Raw genomic sequence first — 19316 nt, forward strand, 5'->3', positions numbered from 1 at the left:
CAGGGCCCTGAAGACCTCTGAACCCAACTGTCCCCAAATCACTCAGTTGAGTGCGACAGCCACTTCAGGCTGGATTTTAACTACACACTGAGGACTTTCAAATATTAACAGTGAAAACATCAACAAGGGGCTGCCATGCTACTAAAGTGACTCTTTGATGGATTTTTCCCTCAAGAGGGTCCCAGTGACCCACCCCTTTGTGGTAAAACCCCTTTTCTTAAAAAAAAAAAAAAGAATACCAGGGGAAACTGTGTTAAGAGCAGAACTCTTGCCAGCCAAGGTTTATCAAACATAATTTATTTACAACAAAGTACAAAGAGAACCCAGAGATAGAGAAGAGCCTCCTTCCAGGACCACCAGAGCAGAAGTAAAGCTCCCAGCAGGAGGCAAGTCTACCAGCTGAGCCAGGATGGGTAGAGGGCCCACAGGGCTGGCCATGGCCGCCAGCCTCCTTCTTCTCAGGCACAGTAGCCATGGTCCTCCTAGGCCCAAAACTGACATGGTGTTACCACTTTCCCAAGTAATTGGACACAATTCCATCAACTGGTGATGACAGTAATTTACTGTAGCCTAGCTGTGAGGCCGCTTGGCCATGGGCTCGTCCTCCTTCTCCTGCTTCAGCCACCGCTCCAGGAGGCTGCTGGTGGCACCTCTTTTAGCAGGCAATGGGCTCTTCTGTAGAAACTGGCTGGACCACTGGGGTACACCTGACTCATCCTTTTTGGGTGATCCAGGGGCTTCTTTTTTGGGTGACTTTGTGGCCAGCCACTGCATCATTCTTTGACTGCTGCCACTTGTCTTGGGCTCCTACGGGAGAGAGAAATCTCTTAACATACAGGTTTGAGCTTCAGAGGAAAAGACCAAAATGCAGAGATAGGAAAAAGCATGCACCCCAATCACCAACCTACACTAGCATAGTGTTACTAAGGGTGCAAGGAAAAGGGGGCCGAGAGTGCTTCCAGAGTAGGGGAGAAGTACTTAAAAATCAGAGGACAAGAGTCTGGGTGAAGCCAGAGTCTCCCAAACATGCAGGGAATGAAGCGCCTTCTGGGAAATTCAGTGACTCAATGGCTGGTGTTGGGATGTTAGAAGTGAGGCTGCCACCACAATCAGGCTCAATAGTTTTCCCCTGCCCAGTATGTCTTGACTGTCACTACTTTCTCTGCTGCCTGTGTGCCACATCCAGCCCTGAAATGAGAGGTTCTCTGTGAGCAAACAGCACAGAGTATAGACCAACATAGACAGTTCTGTAACTAGTATTTGGGAGGAAAGGGAAATGAACCTCTGAATTCAAGGTCAGCCTGGTTCACAGATCCCAGAACCCACATAAAAGGCAGGCAAAGCTATAATTCTCAGCGTGGGTAGGAGTGTCCCTCAGGCGTCTTAACTGCCAAACTAGCTCTTAGTTCACTAAGAGATCCTGTGTCAGCCAGGTATGGTGGCACATACCTTTAATCCCAGCACTTGGGAGGCAGAGGTAGGCGGATCTCTAAGTTTGAGGCCAGCCTGGTCTACAAGAGCTAGCTCCAGGACAGGCTCCAAAGCTACAGAGAAACCTTGTCTTGGGAAAAAAAAAAAAAGAAAAAAAAAAAGAGTTGCCATGGTCATGGTGTCCCTTAACAGCAATAGAAAGCCTAAGACAGGGCTAAATTACAATAGGATCTGAACATCCCTGCTGTTTATCTTCCAAAGAGTATGAGAGCTCTGAATAGTTTAAGTTAAATTAAAATTCTGGCCAAGCGTGTTGGCACATGCCTTTAATCTTAGCACTTGGGAGGCAGAGGCAGGAGAATTTTCGTGGTTTGAGGCTAGCCTGGTTTGCATGCCATGTTCTTGGCTAGCCTGAGCTACGCAGAGAGACCTTGTCTCAAAACAAAATCATTCTGTGGGTGCTAGATGGCTCAGCAGTTAAGAGCACTTTGTTGCTCTGAGGAGGACCCAGGTTCATTTCCAAGCAACCATATTGGGCAGCTCACAACTGCCTGCAACTCCAGCTCCGAGAGATCAGATGACCTTTTCTGGACTCCGCAGCCACTGTACTCATGTGTACAAACCCACCCACAAACAAACACATGCTGTGGGGCAATGGTCTGTACTCTGTCACTTTATTTTAAATAAACGCTGATTGGCCAGTAGCCAGGCAGGAAGTAGAGGCAGGGTAATGAGATTCTGGGAAGAGGGAAGTTTCGGTCTACAGTTGTCACTCAGACAGAGAAGAAGCCAGACACAGAGCAAGCAAGATGTGACTGCCTCACTGAAAAAGGTACCAAGCCACGTGGTTAACACAGACAAGAATAATGGGTTAATGTAAGATGTAAGAATTAATTAATAAGAAGCCTGAGGTACTAGGCCAACCAGTTTATAATTAATGTAGACCTCTGTGTCTGTATTTGGGACTGAACGGCTGTTGCAGTCATCACCCAGACACAGAGAAAGCAAGATGAGAATGCCTCTCCAAAAAAGGTACCAAGCCACGTGGCTAACATAGACAAGAATAATGAGTTGATGTAAGATGTAAGAATTAGTTAATAAAAAGTCTGAGCTACTAGGTCAACCAGTTTACAATTAATATAGATCTGTTTATTTGTGATTGAACAGCTGTTGGACCAGGCAGTACAGAAAACTCAGTCAACAAACACATGTATATATAAATAAAAATTAAATAAATCTTTAAAAAAATAGGAAAAAAAATCTAGGCATGGTAGTGCATACCTTTAATACCAGCAATAGGAGGCTGAGGCAGATGGATCTCTGTGAGTTTGAGGCCAACCTGGTCTACATAGCCCAGTTCCAGGTGTGTCTAAAATTCAAATCACATAAACTCAAATAAACATTAAAGGCAAGACAAGGGCATACTCTGAACATCAGGAATCTCAGAGGACTAGTCATAATCCCTACCTTCTTAGTCACCAAGTCAGCAGGAGCCAGACATTCAGGAGTGTTGTTTCGGGAGTTGTTCACCACTTGAGAAACTGGATGGAAGGTGATATTGTCTATGGGATGGATTAACTTCAGAGCTTCCTGAGTGGTGACCTCACCAAAGTCAAGCCATTTGGAGACTGCCTCTTCTCCATCTAGTATGGCAGGCATCCTGGTCAGGGATCAGATGGAGAGGTTGATGCGGGTAGGGAAAGGAAAGAAGCTGAGTCAGTTGATAGCTGAGGCATCACAGGGGTTCCTGGTCCTTACTCTTACCTCACCTGCACTAGAGTCAACATTCAGTTATGAAACTTCATGGCACAAGCAGTGAATAGACTGACTCTAGAGCATGCAATGTACCACATAGAAAGTTGGTGCCCTGGACCTCTCCAGACATCAACTGTGAAAGCCCTTCACCAAGAAAGGGCCGGGCAGGCACTGAAGTGAGCCTGTAGTCACAGCTACACAGGATGCTGAGATGGGGGGGTCATTTGAGCCCAGGAGTTCAAGCTAGACTGGGCAACACAGCAACACCCATCTTTGTTTTGTTTTTGAGACAAATTCTCTCTGAAGCCCAGTCTGGCCTCAAACTCATGATTGTCTTGCCTCTCCTTTCACTCTCCGAGTGTTGGGATTACAAGCTCAGTGTTGCCACCAGGGGAGACACATTTCTTTTTTTCTTTTTGGTTTTCCAAGACAGGGTTTCTCTGTGTAGCCCTGGCTGTCTTTGAACTCAGAGATCCACCTGCCTCTGTGCTAGGATTTAAAACAGGCTTTAAGACACATTTCTTTAAAGAAAAAAAAAACCAGTCAGGATGGCCCATGTACATAATCTCAGCACTCAGGAGAATGAAGAGAATGAACAGGAAGAGCAACAAGAGTTTCAGGCCAACCTGGATTCACACAGTGAGTTCCCAGTCAAACTTGAATACAGAGTGAGACTCGGCCTCAAAAAAATCAGAGAACAAAAGATCCTCAAAGTCTCAGAAATCTGGACGCATTCATACCACATGGGCATATTACATCTTAGTTAGAAATAACGGACAACTTTTTTTTTTAATTATTGCTTTTCGTTTGCTTTGTTTCTTGAGAGAGGGTTTCTCTGTGTAGCTCTGGCTGTTGATTGCTTTGTAGACTCGGCTGGCCTCGAACTCACAGAGATTCAGTTGCCTCTGACTTCTGAGTGCTAGGATTAAATGTGTGCCACCACAGCCCGGCTAGCTTCCAGTTTTATAGCCCACACTCATATTTTATTAGTTGTTTGACACAGCTAATTTTAGGAGATAAAGGTATAAATATTTATATTAACAGATAAATGCTTTATGATTTTAAGATTTACTTTTATCATTTGTAATTACATAGAGATGTGTGTGTGTATCTACATGTAGGAATGTACATGTGGCTGCAAGTATCTGTAGAGGCCAGAGTCAGTAGATCCCCAGGAACTGCAGCTACAAACAATTGCGAGCTAGATCCTTTGGAAGAGGACCCACTGAACCATCTCTCCAGTCCTTCAATGTGTATTTTAAAAATCAGTGAATTGTGAGTAAATCTCAGTGATACACCACTGGTCTAGTAAGTCATATTAAGTACATATTCAACTACGAGCTATACCATCAGCCCCTAAAATTTTCTAAGATTTTAAAATCTCAGAAATCCAAATGATTTCATGTGGGTTTTTTTGTTTGTTTGTTTTAAATTTATTTATTTATTATGCGTGCAGTGTTCTGCCAGAATGTATCTCTGCAGGCCAGAAGAGGGCCCCAGATCTCATTACAGATGGTTGTGAGCCACCATGTGGTTGCTGGGAATTGAACTCAGGACCTCTGGAAGAGCAGTAGTGCTCTTATCCTCTGAGCCATCTCTCCAGCCCTTTCATGAGGTTTTTACTATGTAATTTTGCAAGCATGTCTTAGAACTATATATCATATTTTGGGAAAACGGATTATAATTTGTACAAGTTAACTTCCTACTCACTAAAAGCATAGTAAATTCTCTCCCCAGAAAAAGGTAGTGACTTGCCTGCTGTGGATGTCACTCAAGCCTTTGCAGGAATCCACTGTGATGATGCTGTAGGAATATAGGCGCTCTCCCTCTGGGGGTTCCCAGCAGTCAAAGATCCCTGCCATGGTCAGCAGCCTCCAATTGTCCCAGACCTTTTCCTTGCTGTCGGGGCTGTCTGAAGCATCATTCCCAGCTGACTGGAAACAGCAGTTCAGCCCATTATTGAACCTATTTGACCCACTATCATTAACACCAACAGGCTTCACAGCAAATGTCTACTGAAGCTCCAGATTTCGGCTTCTTAACACTTTCAGAATTTAATACCTTCACTTGGTTTCAAACTTTCAAAAAAAAAATAAATCTAGCTCAGGAAAGGCCTATAGCCAGGGAAAGCTTGGCTATTGGAACAACCCTCTGGTGTGACTGCTTACCTAAAGCACAATGAAATAATGCAAGCCTGTGAGGAATAAAGATAATGAAAACAGCAAAATACAACCCAGGTCTATCCCTATGATAGTGACTTGATCTCATATTTAAAACCATCATAGAAGAATTCCCAGGAATAACTATTATTTATTTTGGTCTCTGACTGTGGCTAACAACAAGCAAAAATTGGAAGAAACATAAAAAAAGCTAGAAGAGCTGGGCAGTGGTGGTGCAGGCCTTTAATCCCAGCACTCAGGAGGCAAAGGCAGGCGGATCTCTGTGAGTTTGAGGCCAGCCTGAGCTACGGAGCAAGTACCAGGATAGGGTCCAAAGCTACACAGAGAAACCCTGTCTCAAAAAAACAAAACAAAACAAAGCAAAAGCTAAAAGAAAGAATCTATTGCCAAGAAAAATTGTCAGAACCAGACTCAAGGCACGATTCCATTTCCCAGATGGCTTAGTTAAACCACTAAAGGCTCTTGAAACCAACAAACATTACCCAAACTGAAACACAGAAAATTCAGAAGATATTGTTCAAGAACTGTGGAATAATATCAGATAATCTCACATATATAATACATAGATAAGTGCTTTTTCAGACAAGTAATACCAGACTTCAAGCTTGGATTAGTGGCACATTCCTTTAATCCCAACACTCAGGAGGCAGAGGTAGGCAGGTTTCTGTAAATATGAGGTCAACCTGATCTACACAGGAATTCTAGGACAGCTAGAGCTACATGACAGAGAAACGCTGTCTCAAAAACAAAACAAAACAAAACCCCAGAAAAGTAAGACAAAAAAATGCTCAATTAAAAAGCAGCTAAGAGATGGCTCAGTCAGTAAAGTGCTTCCCACAGAAGCATGAAGACCCGTGTGCTCACCCCCAGCACCCACATTAATGTTGGACATGGTGACATGTGAACATCATCACTTGGGAGCTTGCTAGCCAGCCACTGGTCCGCGCAAATGAGTGAGTTTCCAGTTCAATGAGAGACCCTGTCTCAAAACAACAAGGCTGAAGAACAACTGAGGAAGACATGCAACATCAAACTCCAGCCTCTCTCTGCACAAGCACACATGGTCATGTGCAACTAACTGCAAGTAACAGTGTGTGCACTTCTGAACAGACACACACACACACACACACAAACACATAAAAAAACAGTAGGTAAGAAACAGAAAAGTTATGAAGTTAATGAGATAAATAAAAGACAATTAGCAAATATTTTAACCCAATTATCTCAATAACTATAGTCAAGGGATAAGTTCTAAACATAAAAGACTTCTTGTCAGATTATTTGAGAAAGAAAGACAAGCTAAGTGGAAAGTCTATGTATTCCTTCCTCTGGAAAGCCTGTCATAATGCCCTAGTCTGAATTTGATGCTGAATTTGAGTCCTTGCAATTGTACAGGTACCTTCCATGAGTATACACTGGTGTAGGAGGGTCTTCGATGTGTTGCTTTCATTGGTTGAATAAAGAAAACTGCCTTGGCCTTTTGATAGGGCAGCCCTTAGGTGGGCAGAGTAGACAGAACAGAATGCTGGGAAGACGGGAAGTGTGGCAGACACCATGCTTCTCCTGCCCAAGATGGACACTGGTTAGACTCATGGTGGTAAGCCACAGTCAGGTGGTGATACACATTAATGGAGATGGGTTAAATTAATATGTGAGAGTTAGCCAATAAAGGGCTGGAGATAATGGGCCAGGCAGTGTTTTAATTAATACAATTTCTGCATGGTTATTTTGGGGGTTAAGCTAGCTGAGTGGGATGGGACGCAGCCCGCCCTCCTTACCACAGTACATCACCACATTCCTTCATGTTCTCTTCTCTTTTTCCTCCCCCATCCCTCTGAAAAGGAAAAAAAACAGGAGGGAAGGTGGTAGTGGTGGTGAATAGGAGAAAGTAGGGGGAGAAAAAAGGGAAGGGGTCCTAGAAGTGCTGAATTACATGCAAGCTTCAACCTCATCCCTGAAATAACACAATAGTAGGACAAGCATACTGGCTTGGTGTACAAATATGAGCTAGTAGTGAGGTCTAGGACCAATCCTGGCATTAGTGGCCCCTTAAGAGATGAGAAAGCAGCCTGGGGGTCTTTTGGGGAGATGGACCTGTCTGTGAAGGGTAGCAGTCAAATGGTATCTCAGATCTCCAGCAGTGGAGGCTTATTGAGTGGATCGAGGCTTTCTTCATTTTCCTTGGAAGAGGGATAACATGGCTAATGAACTGACTGGATATCGAAAGAGCTGAAAATGGCTCCACTTTTTAAAGCTTCTTTGCTACCACGGAAGAACCCTCAGGAATGCGAACACACAGAAGACTGCAGTACTATATACCTATGAAGAAAAATTCAAGCTTATCAAGAGTCACTGGGTAAAGAAAGAGGCTTAGCTGAAAAACCCAAATAAATAAAGAAGAAAAATAATAAGGCTGGTGGCAGAAAGAAAATAATTGTAAGGAAAAAAGTGAAAGTATTCAGTTCAATTTGGTTTTAAAATGCCTGAAGAAAATAGTTAGATTTTTATTTATAGCAAACAGACAAACAAAGCTAGATCAATCAGTGTTTGAGCATCCTAATTTGTTTTTCTTGCCTACCTACTCCTCTCCTTTAAAAAAAAAATCAATCTTCAACTTTGGCCTGCAACACATACCATACTTGCTTGGGCATGGTGGTGTGTGCCTTTAATCCCAGCATTCCAGAGGCAGAGGCAGAGGTAGTTGGATTTCTGCAAGTTTATGGCCAGCCTGGTCTATATAACAAGTTCCATGACAACCAAAGGTAGAGAGAGAAAGCCTGTCTCAAAAAAGTAAACAAAACAATACACATCATCTTAGAACTCAACAACCCTTTGCCCATCCTCACTTTCAGCTCTTTTTTGCCTCCTAGAGTTTTCCTAGAGAAACAGAATTTTAGCAGGTACAAACTATTAAATCTAACTAAAAAGAAAACATAATGCTGGCATGGCTGGCTTATTTCCAACTTTCTAATGTTAGGATGTGAGCCATTTCTTTTATGTGTCTTACAACAAAAGTTCAATGAGGGAAATGTTACATACAGAATTACCATGTGACTTAGCAATTGTACTAAGTACATGGGATTGTTCATAGCAGAGTATTCTAACCAAAATGTGGAAGCTTAGCATTTTACTATAAAGCAATTCGCCTGGCATGATGATACACAACTTATTTTGTTTTTTTTTCAAGACAGGGTTTCTATGTGTAGCCTTGGCTGTTTTGGAACTTATCTGTAGGACAGGCTGGCCTCCAGTCCAGAGATTTGCCCTCCTCTGCTTCCCAAATACAGGGACCAAAGACATTCACCACTATGCCTGGCTGGTACATGCCTTTAACTCCAGCACTTAAGAGGTAGAATTGGGTAGATGCCTGAGTTTGCGGCTAGCCTGGTCTTCATAACAAATTCCAATCTGGACAGAGACACAAAATGAGACTTAGAGGTGGAAAGTAAATACCTATTGCTGAACACACCATACAATTCAGAAACAAAGCCCAGAGATTCCTGAGCTGGAACTGATTCAATGCCTATTCCTTTAGGGCTAGTTTTTAAGGGACAAAAAGGCACTATGCAAGCTTCCAAAGGAGGGAGGCAATCAATAATCTACATAGCTATAATGCTTATGAACCACATAATGATTCTCATGGTAAGTAACCCTAAGGATACAGTAGTGACACAGACCTTGGTGGTAACCAACAGCTCTTTAATAGACTTAAGATCCATTCAACAAGAGGAAAATCATGCCTGGTACTGTGAGCCTAGTTAACTAAGTACCAGTAAAGTCATGAATACCAGAGGACAATCTACAACTACTACCTTACTAAACCAGCATAATCCCTAACAACAATCTAAGCATTTGTCCTCATACCCACAGATAAGTGTAGTCTTCACCCCCTCATCGGGGAAACTTCTTTTTGCAACAGAGACCATTACAGCAAACCACAGCCAATCAAAATGAAGAGCTGTGGAGCCCAGTCTCAATGTGTACATCTATAAAACACTGCTGCACCTGAGGCTCAGAGAACACTGCAGAAGACAGGGTGAGAAGATTATAAGAGCCAGAGAACTGGGAGTAGGCTATGAGACTGTATATCCTAAAGATGTCTGAAGCTAAACCCATGAAGTCTCAGCAACCAGCAACATGACTGCTCAAATGTGAGCTGAACAAGGACACCAATGGACATGACAAAGTAGATGGAGAAAAAGTCAACAAGGCCTCAACCGCACACAAAACAGCAACTGAGGAATGCTGGGAACGGAGAAATAATCATTCCCAGGGAGGAGCACAGCAACTGGTGGTCTAGTGCCAGGCGATCAGCACTGAAAACACATATTAAATAACATAAGGACTGAGCAGATTGTACTTAGGAATGTGTGTGTGTGTATGCGTGTATGTATGTACACATATACATATATGCATGCAATAAAAATGAAAAAGTGGTCATGAAACATGGAGGGGGTATATGGGAGAGTTTGGATGGAGGAAAGGGAGAAGTGTAATTATATTATCATCTCAAAAATAAATTACATACATGTAGTAACCTGAGCCAGTTCTGAGAAATGTGGCAATAAGAATTCTGTTGTGCTAACAGTGAACTGTACTTAACACACCCTAGATTACATAGCAATGAGTAGGGTCACTATCATATATGTGCCCTATTGTTTATACAAACACTGCTATACTGTACATGACCTTGAGTCAGTCTGTTTATCTTCCCCAAACATGCTGTTCAACTTCCCCAACTTTTGATACCTTCTCTGTCTTGATCTGAGGAAAGTAGATGAAATATGGCTGCCTCTGGTTTGTTCCCTGACACCGCTGCCACTCGTAGAATCCATCAGCTAAAACAACACAGCGCCGTCCTTTTCCGAGAGGAACCTGCGAGAGGATAACCAGGATGTGGTCAGTGACAGGATTCCACCACAAGGCCTTTCGGGTTCAGCGCTGCACTTCAGTAGTAGAGGGCTTGCCCAGCTTGTACAAAGTCAGAACCACATCCAGTGTGTGTGTGTACACACATAAACCAAAACACTCAGGTCTCATGTGTGACCCTAGAGGAGTTATCCTTTATCTTTTTTAAAGTGTTTGGTAGGGACTGAACTCAGCCAAGTACACTACCACTGAGCTACATACCCAGAAGACTTAAATTTATCTGCCCCTCAAATTTTAAGACTTTTTTTTTTTTTTGAAAGGACAGGATCTCACTATGTAGCTCTAGATGTCCTGGAACTCACTATGTAGTCCAGGCTGGCCTTGAATTCACAGAGATGTGCCTGTCTCTGCCTCCCAAGTTCTGGGACTAAAGGCTTGTACTGTACCACTACACCTGGCCTTAGACATCCATTTTTTTAAAAAAAAAAGTACATTTATTTATTTCTATGTGTCACGGTACATGTTTGTGTTGTGGAATATATGATCACACTGTGAATCGTGAGTTTGTGTTTTCATTAATTAAATAAAATCAACTTTGAGTCAGGAGCCAGCAACTAGTTGGCAGAAAGTAATAATGGAGAGCCAGGAGCCTGGAAAACAGATAACAAAGAGACGCACCGGAAGTAGAAGGAAGGGACTTTGAGTGTGGCAGTACTTTTTGGTTTGGAGCAATGGAAGAGGCTCTCTTTCTGAAGACAGAAGGTCAGTTAGTTGCTCTTCAATATCTCTGAGCTAGCAAGTTTCACCCTAGCCCCTGACTACTCCTGAGTCTTTACTAGCAAATGGAATGACAGAGATTTAGCTAAAAACTACATTTGGTAGCAACAGTTACTGGCTAAAATAGCAGAAGATTCAAGTATTGCCACTGTGCTGGCAGAAAAACATGTTTGCAAGTAAAAGGACAATTTGTGGGAGTCAGATCTCTCCTCCTCCCATGTGGGCTCCAGGGATCAAACTTTGGTTCTTATGCTGGTGGAAAATGCCTTTACCTACTGAGCCATTAAATAGCCCCCCGAATCATTTGTCTTACGTATCAAGTGTCAGGGCCCGTGGGTCCCAACATAGAAAACTATTTTCCCTAACTGGACTGGTACGGAGGCGCAAGGAATAATCAGACACAGCTTACACCATCATCACTGAAGGGCATCTCAGACTTCTCTCCATCCTGAAGATCTACCCGCGTTTATTATCTGAAACATCTCTTAATCACCCCCTCCCCAAACTGAGGTGGATACCTCATTAATATTCTCTTTTCGGGGAACACTCGGCTAGGGACAGCACCTGCAACTAAGTCATCGACAAACACCTCTCCCCAGGCGATCTACACTTTTAACAAAAGGGGTAACACATTCTGGCTATTGTTGAGACAGTGACAGCCTGTCTACACATCTACGTGACCACCCATGGCTTCAGAGCCTGGCTGCCACACCATATAAAAATATGAGCCTTCAATCAAGTTACCACTCAACTGAACAAATGTTAAAAAGATTAAATAACATATATAAAGGCAAAAAACACTTTCCCCCTGAACAGGTACAACAGGTACACATGGCAGATAGTGTTGTAGAGCGGTTTCCTTCAGGAGCGAAGAGGAGACTCCAGGGGCAAACTAAACACCACCTCTAAGGGAGTAGAAACTTGCAAGATTCTAGAAGGCCTCTCTCCCCAGCTTTGTAAGAGAAAGCAACAGTTCTCCTGGAGAAGGTGACGGACCAGCCCACTGCAGAGAGATCCAGAATGGCAGCTTGTAAGAGCTGGGTGGTTTACAGTGATGAAGCTGCTTTTTGAGTCATCCCTGCTCCTGCAATTGACCCTATACCTATACTCCTCTTAGTAACCCCAATAAGAACTCACTGGTTCACCAAGTTGTACTTTTGTCTGTCCTGGGTTCCCTTTCAGGGGTAAATAACTGCCATAACTGCCACTTCCCCAGTTATGGTTTGCTCCAACTGGACCATGCTTTCTAGTATCCACGTATATCGCATCCTTTCCCAGACTGAATGAGGCGGCTCTGAAGCACTGCTATACGACTGGCAAGACCAGGTCACAAAGTTTTTGTAGTTTCTGTTATGCCTTCTTGAATCGTGAGCATTGCAGTAAATGAGGTACCGCATCAGACGCTTGGCTAAGATACACTCATGCTAGGAACGCAGAAAGACTTCTAGCTGTCCCAGCCATACTAGCCATGGTATCAGCCATGAGTGAAGAAACCATGTATCTGTATTACTTTGCTTTCTATTGATACTGCAAAACACTACGATCAAGAGCAACTTGGGGAGGAAAGGTTTTATCTGTTTATAATTTATCATGAAGGGAGGAAGTCAAGAGCAGGACTCAAGGAAAGAACTGAAGTACATGATACCAGTGCCGTGGTACATGATTTTAATTCCAGCACTTGCGAGGCAGACACAGAGGCAGGCAGATCTCTGTGAGTTTGAGACCTGGTGTATATAGTGAGTTCCAGGACAGCCAAGGCTACACAGAGAGATCCTATCTCAAAATCAACAATAAGAATAATCAAAGCAGAGGCCATGGAGGAATGTTGTTTACTGGTCTGCTTCACATGGCTCAATCTGTTTTATTTATTTACTTATTTTTCCATATAACCTAGGACCACCTGTCTAAGAGTAGAATGGACAACAGTGAGCTGGGTCCTTTCATACCAATCATTGATCAAGAAAATGCCCCACAGACATGCCCTCAGGTTAATTTGATGGTATTTTCTCAATCAAGTTTCCTTTTTCCCAGCTGACCCAGCTTATATCAACTTGACAAAAAAAGTAACCAGCACAACTACCATTGTTATCTATCCCCAGCCTGGTAAGTACACCAGACATTCCCAGTAAAAACCACCTCCCTGAGGCCGAGTAGGGTGGCGCACACCTTTAATCCCAGTACCCTGGAGGCAGAGGAAAGTGAATCTCTGTGAGCTTGAAGTCAGCCTGGTCTACAAAGCAACTTTCAGAAAAGCCAGAGCTACACAGAGAAATCCTTTTAAAAAACAAAATAAACAAACAAAACCCACCTCCCTGAGCACAATTAGTCCATAGTATATAAGCGATAATTGTTTGTCTTTAAAATTGTATTACTTTATTTAACTTTTGGTGAGAAGGGGCTGATCATGCCACGGTGGGCATGTGGAAGTCAGAAGACAACTTGTGGGAACTGGTGCTGTCCTTCTACCATTATGTTCTCGGGGTTGAAAGTGATTAGCTTTGTTTGGTGGTAGGTACTTTACCCAGGGAACCTTATATCTGTTACTTTCATCCCCATTTTGGGATTAAGGTCTCATTATATACCTCTGCTTGGTCTGGAACTATGTGGACCAGGCTGGCCTTGAACTCACAGAAATCTGTTGGCCTCAACCTCCCAAGTTTGGAATTAAAGTACCATAACTACCACACTGGGCCAATTGTTTATGTTTTAAACATTTCTACTGCTGTGATAAAACACCATGACCAAGGAAACCTATTTTTTTTAAGTGTCTTAGTTATTTTTCAATTGCTGTGGTAAGACATCATGGCTAAAACAACTTGAAGAAAGGGTTTTATTGGAGGCTTACAGTTTCAGAGGGTGAGTCTATGAACATCACGGTGGGAAACATGGCAACAGGCAGGGTGCTGGAGCAGTAGCTGAGAGCTTATTATATCTTGACACAATCACCAGACAGAAAAAGTAAGAGAGACAACTGGGAATGTCATAGGCATTTGAAACCTCAAAGCTCATCCCACACTGACACACCTCCTCCAACAAGGCCATACCCCCTAATCCTTTTCAATCAGTTTTACCACCTAGAACCAAGTATTATAAGCCCATAGGCACCACTTTCCTTCAAATCCCATAACCAGTAAGTTTGGGCATTGTTGGTCTGGAACACAGCAATAAATTGAACAGGACTCGACATTAACAGTTGGGAATACCCTTTGAAACCTCATTTATCAGGTATATGAAATATGAAACAGAGTTAGAGAGAAGTGCCTTTTCCCTAGATGAGCTACCTACCTTGAATGACTGCTTTTCCAGGATGGTATCACTACGACAGTTGGTAGTGTTGAATTGTAGCTTGGAAGGATCACTTTCTTTGAACCAAGATGGAACCAGGCCCCATCGCATGGGAATAATTACCTGTTCTGATGAGTCTGCACCCTATCAGAGAAAAAAGGTTCAGATTCAGCACCTGATTCGTGGTGTAAACTTGCAATCCCAGCATTCAAAAGGTTGAGGAAAGAGGATTACCACTAATTTAAGGCCATCTTGGGCTACACAGCAAGTTCTAGGCAAGTCTGGACTACATATAGAAATCCTGATTCAAGTGCTAGAAATGACCCCGTGGTTAGGAGCACTTGCTGCTTTTCTGGAGGTCTTGAATTAAGTTTTCAGCACCCATGTCTGGCAGATCCAACTACATGTAACCCCATCTGTGGGGAATCTGAGGCCCTCTTTCCGTTGGCATACACTCAAACAGACGCATAAACACACAGATTTTTTAAAAAGGCTGACAAGATAAAAAATGCAATTATTTTTATATTATATATTGTATTTTTACATAAATTTTTCTTTATATTATATATTTTATATAAATAAAACAATTATTTTGATATTACATATTCATATTATATATTGTATTTATATAAAAATACAAATACAGGCTCAGATACAGCAGGATACCTTAATCATTATATACATTACTGTAAGTTAATGAAATACAAACAATACAAGGTTATTAAGAAAGGAAAAAGTTAGCTGGACATGGTAGTACAGGTTTTTAGTCCTGGTACCTGGGAAGCAGAGGCAGGCAGATCTCTGTGAGTTTAAGGCCAGCCTGGTCTACAAATAAAACCCTATCTCAGTAGATAGATAGATAGGTAGATAGACAGACAGACAGACAGAAAGGAAAAGGTCGACCAAGTGTGGCAGGTAGAAAAACACCTGTAATTAATACCTGGGAAACTAATACAGAGGCACTGTAAATTTCAAGCTAACTTGGGCTACACTGCAAACCCTGTCTGAAGAGATCATAGGTTCAGAGAGGGACACCGTTAGTCTTCTTTTTGATAAATGGACACGGTGTCAAGCTAAATATTTATTTAAAAAATATATATTCATTTTTATTTGCATTGGTGTTTTGCCTGCCTGTATGTCTATGAGGGTGTTAGATCTTGGTGTTACAGACAGTTGTGAGCTGCCATGTGGTTGCTGGGAGTTGAACCCAGACCTCTGAAAGAGCAGCCACTACTCTTAATCGCTGAGCCATCTCCCCAGCACCAATATTTACATTTATACCCAAAGATCAGTGCTGTTCTCAGCCTTGGTCAGAGAAGCTTCCAAATGCAAGGGCTGATGGTTAATGCAGAGACTCACAGAGAGTCAAAGTACTGAGAATAATGACTTCTTTTATTTATTTATTTATTTATTTATTTATTTATGGTTTTTATGAGGCAGTGTTTTTTTTGTAGCTTTGGAGCCTGTCCTAGAACTAGCTCTTGCAGACCAGGCTGGCCTTGAACTCACAGAGACCCGCCTGCCTCTGCCTCCCACTTGCTGGAATTAAAGGCATGCGCCACCACCGCCACACTAATATAAAAATGAAGTTGAGTCATAATATAAGATCCTAAATATGTGATTCATGTATTAGAAAAAAGTACAGTGAAGCGTGGTCTGTGAGAGAGAGTAGAGGGGGGGGGCAGAGATTCTTAACCTGGGTCTCATTCAGGCGCTAGATACCGACAAGAGAATGGAGAGCAGACAGAATGAGTAAAGGGTCCACAGCAGAAATGCCCAGAGCATTCGTTTTGCACAGAGGTTAATATAGCAGGTCAGAGACTGTTATTTTTAGGAGGTCAGCTTCTAAGGCTGATCTCTGGTTGGCATTTTGGGATTATTCTGAGTGGTTTCCCTTTCCCTAGCTGATAAGGGCTTTAATCAAACAATGAAGTCAACGCTCAACACGTGTATAAACCCTTAAGACACCTCAGGTGATGCTTGGGGACATTTAGTTTTTCTGGCTTGAGATAGTTACAGGTATCTAGTGAGTAGAGGCCAGGAGGCTGCTAAACATTTTACAATGTACTGGACAGCTCTCTACAACAAAGAACTATCCCACCCATTAAAACGTCAGCACTGGGTCTGGTAGATTGTTCAGTAGGTAAAACCACCAGCTGCGATTCTAGTTTTATTCCCAGCACCTGCATGGTGGCTCACAAGTGTCTGTTAACTCCAATTCTAGTGCCTTCTTCTGGCCTCCACAGACACTGTATGCATGTGGTATAGTAATTCATTCAGGACAAACACCTATTCATATCAAAATAAATATAAAAATTTTTAAAATGTCCGTGACGTCTTGGATGAAAAACCTTGTTCTCACAAATTCTACTGGTCACCTTGTGAGGGTTTTCATCATTGCACAAACCAGCCCAAACACTAGCGCAACGGATACGAAGTGGCTGAGAAGTCAAAATACTGCAAGTATTATTGCTCAGTATTAGTCATCTTTTCCTCTACAAGTTGTGACTTTGGAATAGAACAGCTGGTCGCACTGTGGCAGATGAAAAAAGAAAGAGGAAGTATTTTGCAAATCAGTGGTTTCAAATACAAATATTACTACCTATACATACACACTGGCAGTTGGGACTGCTGAAATGCTAATTCTGTTTTAGAATTTATAGGTTTGAGGAAAATGAAGTATCAAATATTTACCAAACTAAGAAACCCTAGCAATCTAAGCAAATCATATTACAGATGTGCAGTCAAACATTACATGGGCAAACTCAAATGACCCAAAGGAGGGCTATGTTTGCTAGGGGCTCCATTTTCCATTCCTGCTCCCCAAGACCTATCCATTGGAACAGGGACCGTGGTCTGTTCAGCAGTTAAGGCCACTTAACCTCTTGGAGAGGACCTGGATTCAACTCCAAGCACTCAACAGTGGCCTTTTGTAGCTTCTGTTCCAGGGGATCTGAAGCCCTGACTTCCAAGGGCACCAGGCACACACTTGCTCCACATACATACATGCAGGCAGGCAAAGCATTTGAATACATTAAAAAAATAGTTCAAATTTTTTTTAAAAAAATAACTTTTCATGTGCTAGTACTGAGCCAAAGGCTCTTAGAATATGAAATATATTTATTTGTGTTACATGTCCACTCTCTGCCACAGAGCAGGAGTGGAGCTCAGAGGACAACTTGCAGGAGCTGGTTCTCTCCTACCACGCAGCATTCAGGGATGCAATTCAGGCTGTCAAGTTTGCCAGCACTTCCACCCACTGAGCCCTTTTACAGAGTTTCACTACGCAGCCTTGACTGGCCTGGAACTCACTGTGTAGACCAGGCTGGCCTCCAACTCAGAGATCTGCCTGCCTCTGTCTGCTTAGTGCTGGGATTAAAGGTGTGTGCCACCACACTTGGGAGGTCTTTTGTTGTTGCTGTCTTTTTAAAGACACTCAGATGATGCTGATAAAACAGTAATACTTGAAGGCCGATATCGTTAAAAAAAAAAAAAAAAGGAATTCAAGCTGAGTAGCGTAACACACACCTGTAATGCAGAATTCTGGAGACAGAGAAGTTTGCTGTAGGTTTGAAGCCAGCCTGGCTTATATACTGAGTTCCCAGACAGACAGACTACACATATAGTAAGATTCTGTCTCAAAATTTTTTCAATGTATTCAAATATGAGGTTCATATGAATTGGGCAAGCATTCCAACAGTTTGAGACTTACTCCTTAGAAGGCCCACGGTGATATTCAATTAGGGCCTGAATCTATCGGTAAAGGCTACTTTTATGGTCACTACGGAGGCTGGACAGACATCAAAGGAAGCAGGAGTTGGAGGACCATCGCAATGCGGGGCCAGCAGCCAGAACCGAGCTGACACAGTCCTTACCTTCTCAAAGTGCAGCCGGGAGAGAAGCACTGGGCTGCTCGACTGGGGACTCTTGTTGTACGAGGGGCAGTATTTATCGGGGTCCCTCCACTCGGGGAGCCGCTGCCTGCCCTGACGATCGTGATAGGCACAGGCCCTTGTGAGGACATCTCTAGGCAAGTGACAGGACGTTCGCCCGCACATTCTGCAGCACCGCCTCTCAGACCTACAGTCACAAAACGGGAGGCTTATACAGCGTCCTACCGCCATTCCCACAGGATCCTCCGACGTCACAGTTTTCACGGGGGGCCCATGAGCACAGGGTCACCCTGTGGCTGTCACGGCAGGGCCCACAGTCCAGCTGAAAAGCTTCAGGTGTTAGGCGAGAAAGCCGTGCCCTCCGGGGTTCATCTTAATGGATTAATAATTCAGCAAAAAAAGGAGAGAACTCTCCGTGTTCACGCCAGCAACCCTTGCTCGTCGCAGAGACCGCGCTACCGCCCCGCGCGCACCCGCTCGGCTCCGGAGGCGGGGCCTGGTACATTTGCCGAGCTCGGCGGCGAACCTGGGCGGCCCTGCGCCCGCCTTCCCGCCCGCAGCCGCTCGGCGAGGCCCTCGCAGGCGCCCGCCCGTTTCCCTCCAGTAGGACCGGGTCCTCCGCCCGCTCGCGTCCCCTCAGCTAGGCCCTCTCCTCTCCTCCGCCCGCCCGCGCCCCCTCAGCGAGTCCCTCTCTTCCTCAAGGCCAGACTTTCCTGAGCGGGAACCGGGTCCTCCGCCCGCTCGCGTCCCCTCGGATGGCCCGTCCCCCGCTCGCCCGCGTCCCCTCGGAGGGCCCGTCCCCCGCTCGCCCGCGTCCCCTCGGAGGGCCCGTCCCCCGCTCGCCCGCGTCCCCTCGGAGGGCCCGTCCCCCGCTCGCCCTGTCTCCTCACCGCCAGCTGGTAGAAGCCACGCTTCAGCGCTTTCCGCGGCCTCCTAAGGGACACCCGCCCCGCCCCTGCGATAACCCGGCCCCGCCCCCGCCGTGACGTAGGCGCCGTCAGGGCTTCCTCCCCACAGGTGGGGCTGTGGCTCCATCCTGAGCTGAGCCATAGAACTTGCAAGACACTAAGTTCCTTTGACGCGCCCTCATAAAGCAAAACAAAATACACGCACCTGAGACAAGCAC

At 44.0% G+C, this 19316-nt stretch overlaps 1 protein-coding gene across 2 annotated transcripts; it reads right to left on the reverse strand.

Annotated features, from left to right (window-relative positions):
* Positions 1 to 281: 281 nt before the first annotated feature.
* Hmces (5-hydroxymethylcytosine binding, ES cell specific) lies at positions 282 to 19160 on the reverse strand. Of its 2 annotated transcripts, XM_048416548.3 has the most exons (7): positions 19081 to 19160; positions 18173 to 18377; positions 14298 to 14441; positions 10116 to 10241; positions 4942 to 5120; positions 2899 to 3091; positions 282 to 807 (listed from the first exon to the last, which is right to left on the reverse strand). In XM_048416548.3, the coding sequence occupies exons 2-7, from the start codon at positions 18353 to 18355 to the stop codon at positions 571 to 573; spliced, it is 1062 nt and encodes a 353-aa protein (XP_048272505.3). In that variant the 5' UTR covers positions 18356 to 18377; positions 19081 to 19160; the 3' UTR covers positions 282 to 570. The 2 variants fall into 2 exon arrangements, with proteins under 2 accessions (XP_048272505.3, XP_048272506.1); XM_048416549.3 differs by lacking the exon at positions 10116 to 10241.
* Positions 19161 to 19316: the final 156 nt, after the last annotated feature.

This window comes from Myodes glareolus, chromosome 6 (genome assembly GCF_982192425.1).
Source record: "Myodes glareolus chromosome 6, mMyoGla1.1, whole genome shotgun sequence".
NCBI classification, from domain to species: Eukaryota; Metazoa; Chordata; class Mammalia; order Rodentia; family Cricetidae; genus Myodes; species Myodes glareolus.

Excerpts from the sequence above, each read along its gene's own strand:
- Hmces (XM_048416548.3), bottom strand. The coding sequence starts at position 18,355 with ATGTGCGGGCGAACGTCCTGTCACTTGCCTAGAGATGTCCTCACAAGG. Across the intron at positions 14,442-18,172 it reads CCCGGCTGCACTTTGAGAAG|GGTGCAGACTCATCAGAACA; the intron begins GTAAGGACTGTG and ends TTTCTCTGATAG. Across the intron at positions 808-2,898 it reads CTGACTTGGTGACTAAGAAG|GAGCCCAAGACAAGTGGCAG; the intron begins GTAGGGATTATG and ends TCTCTCCCGTAG.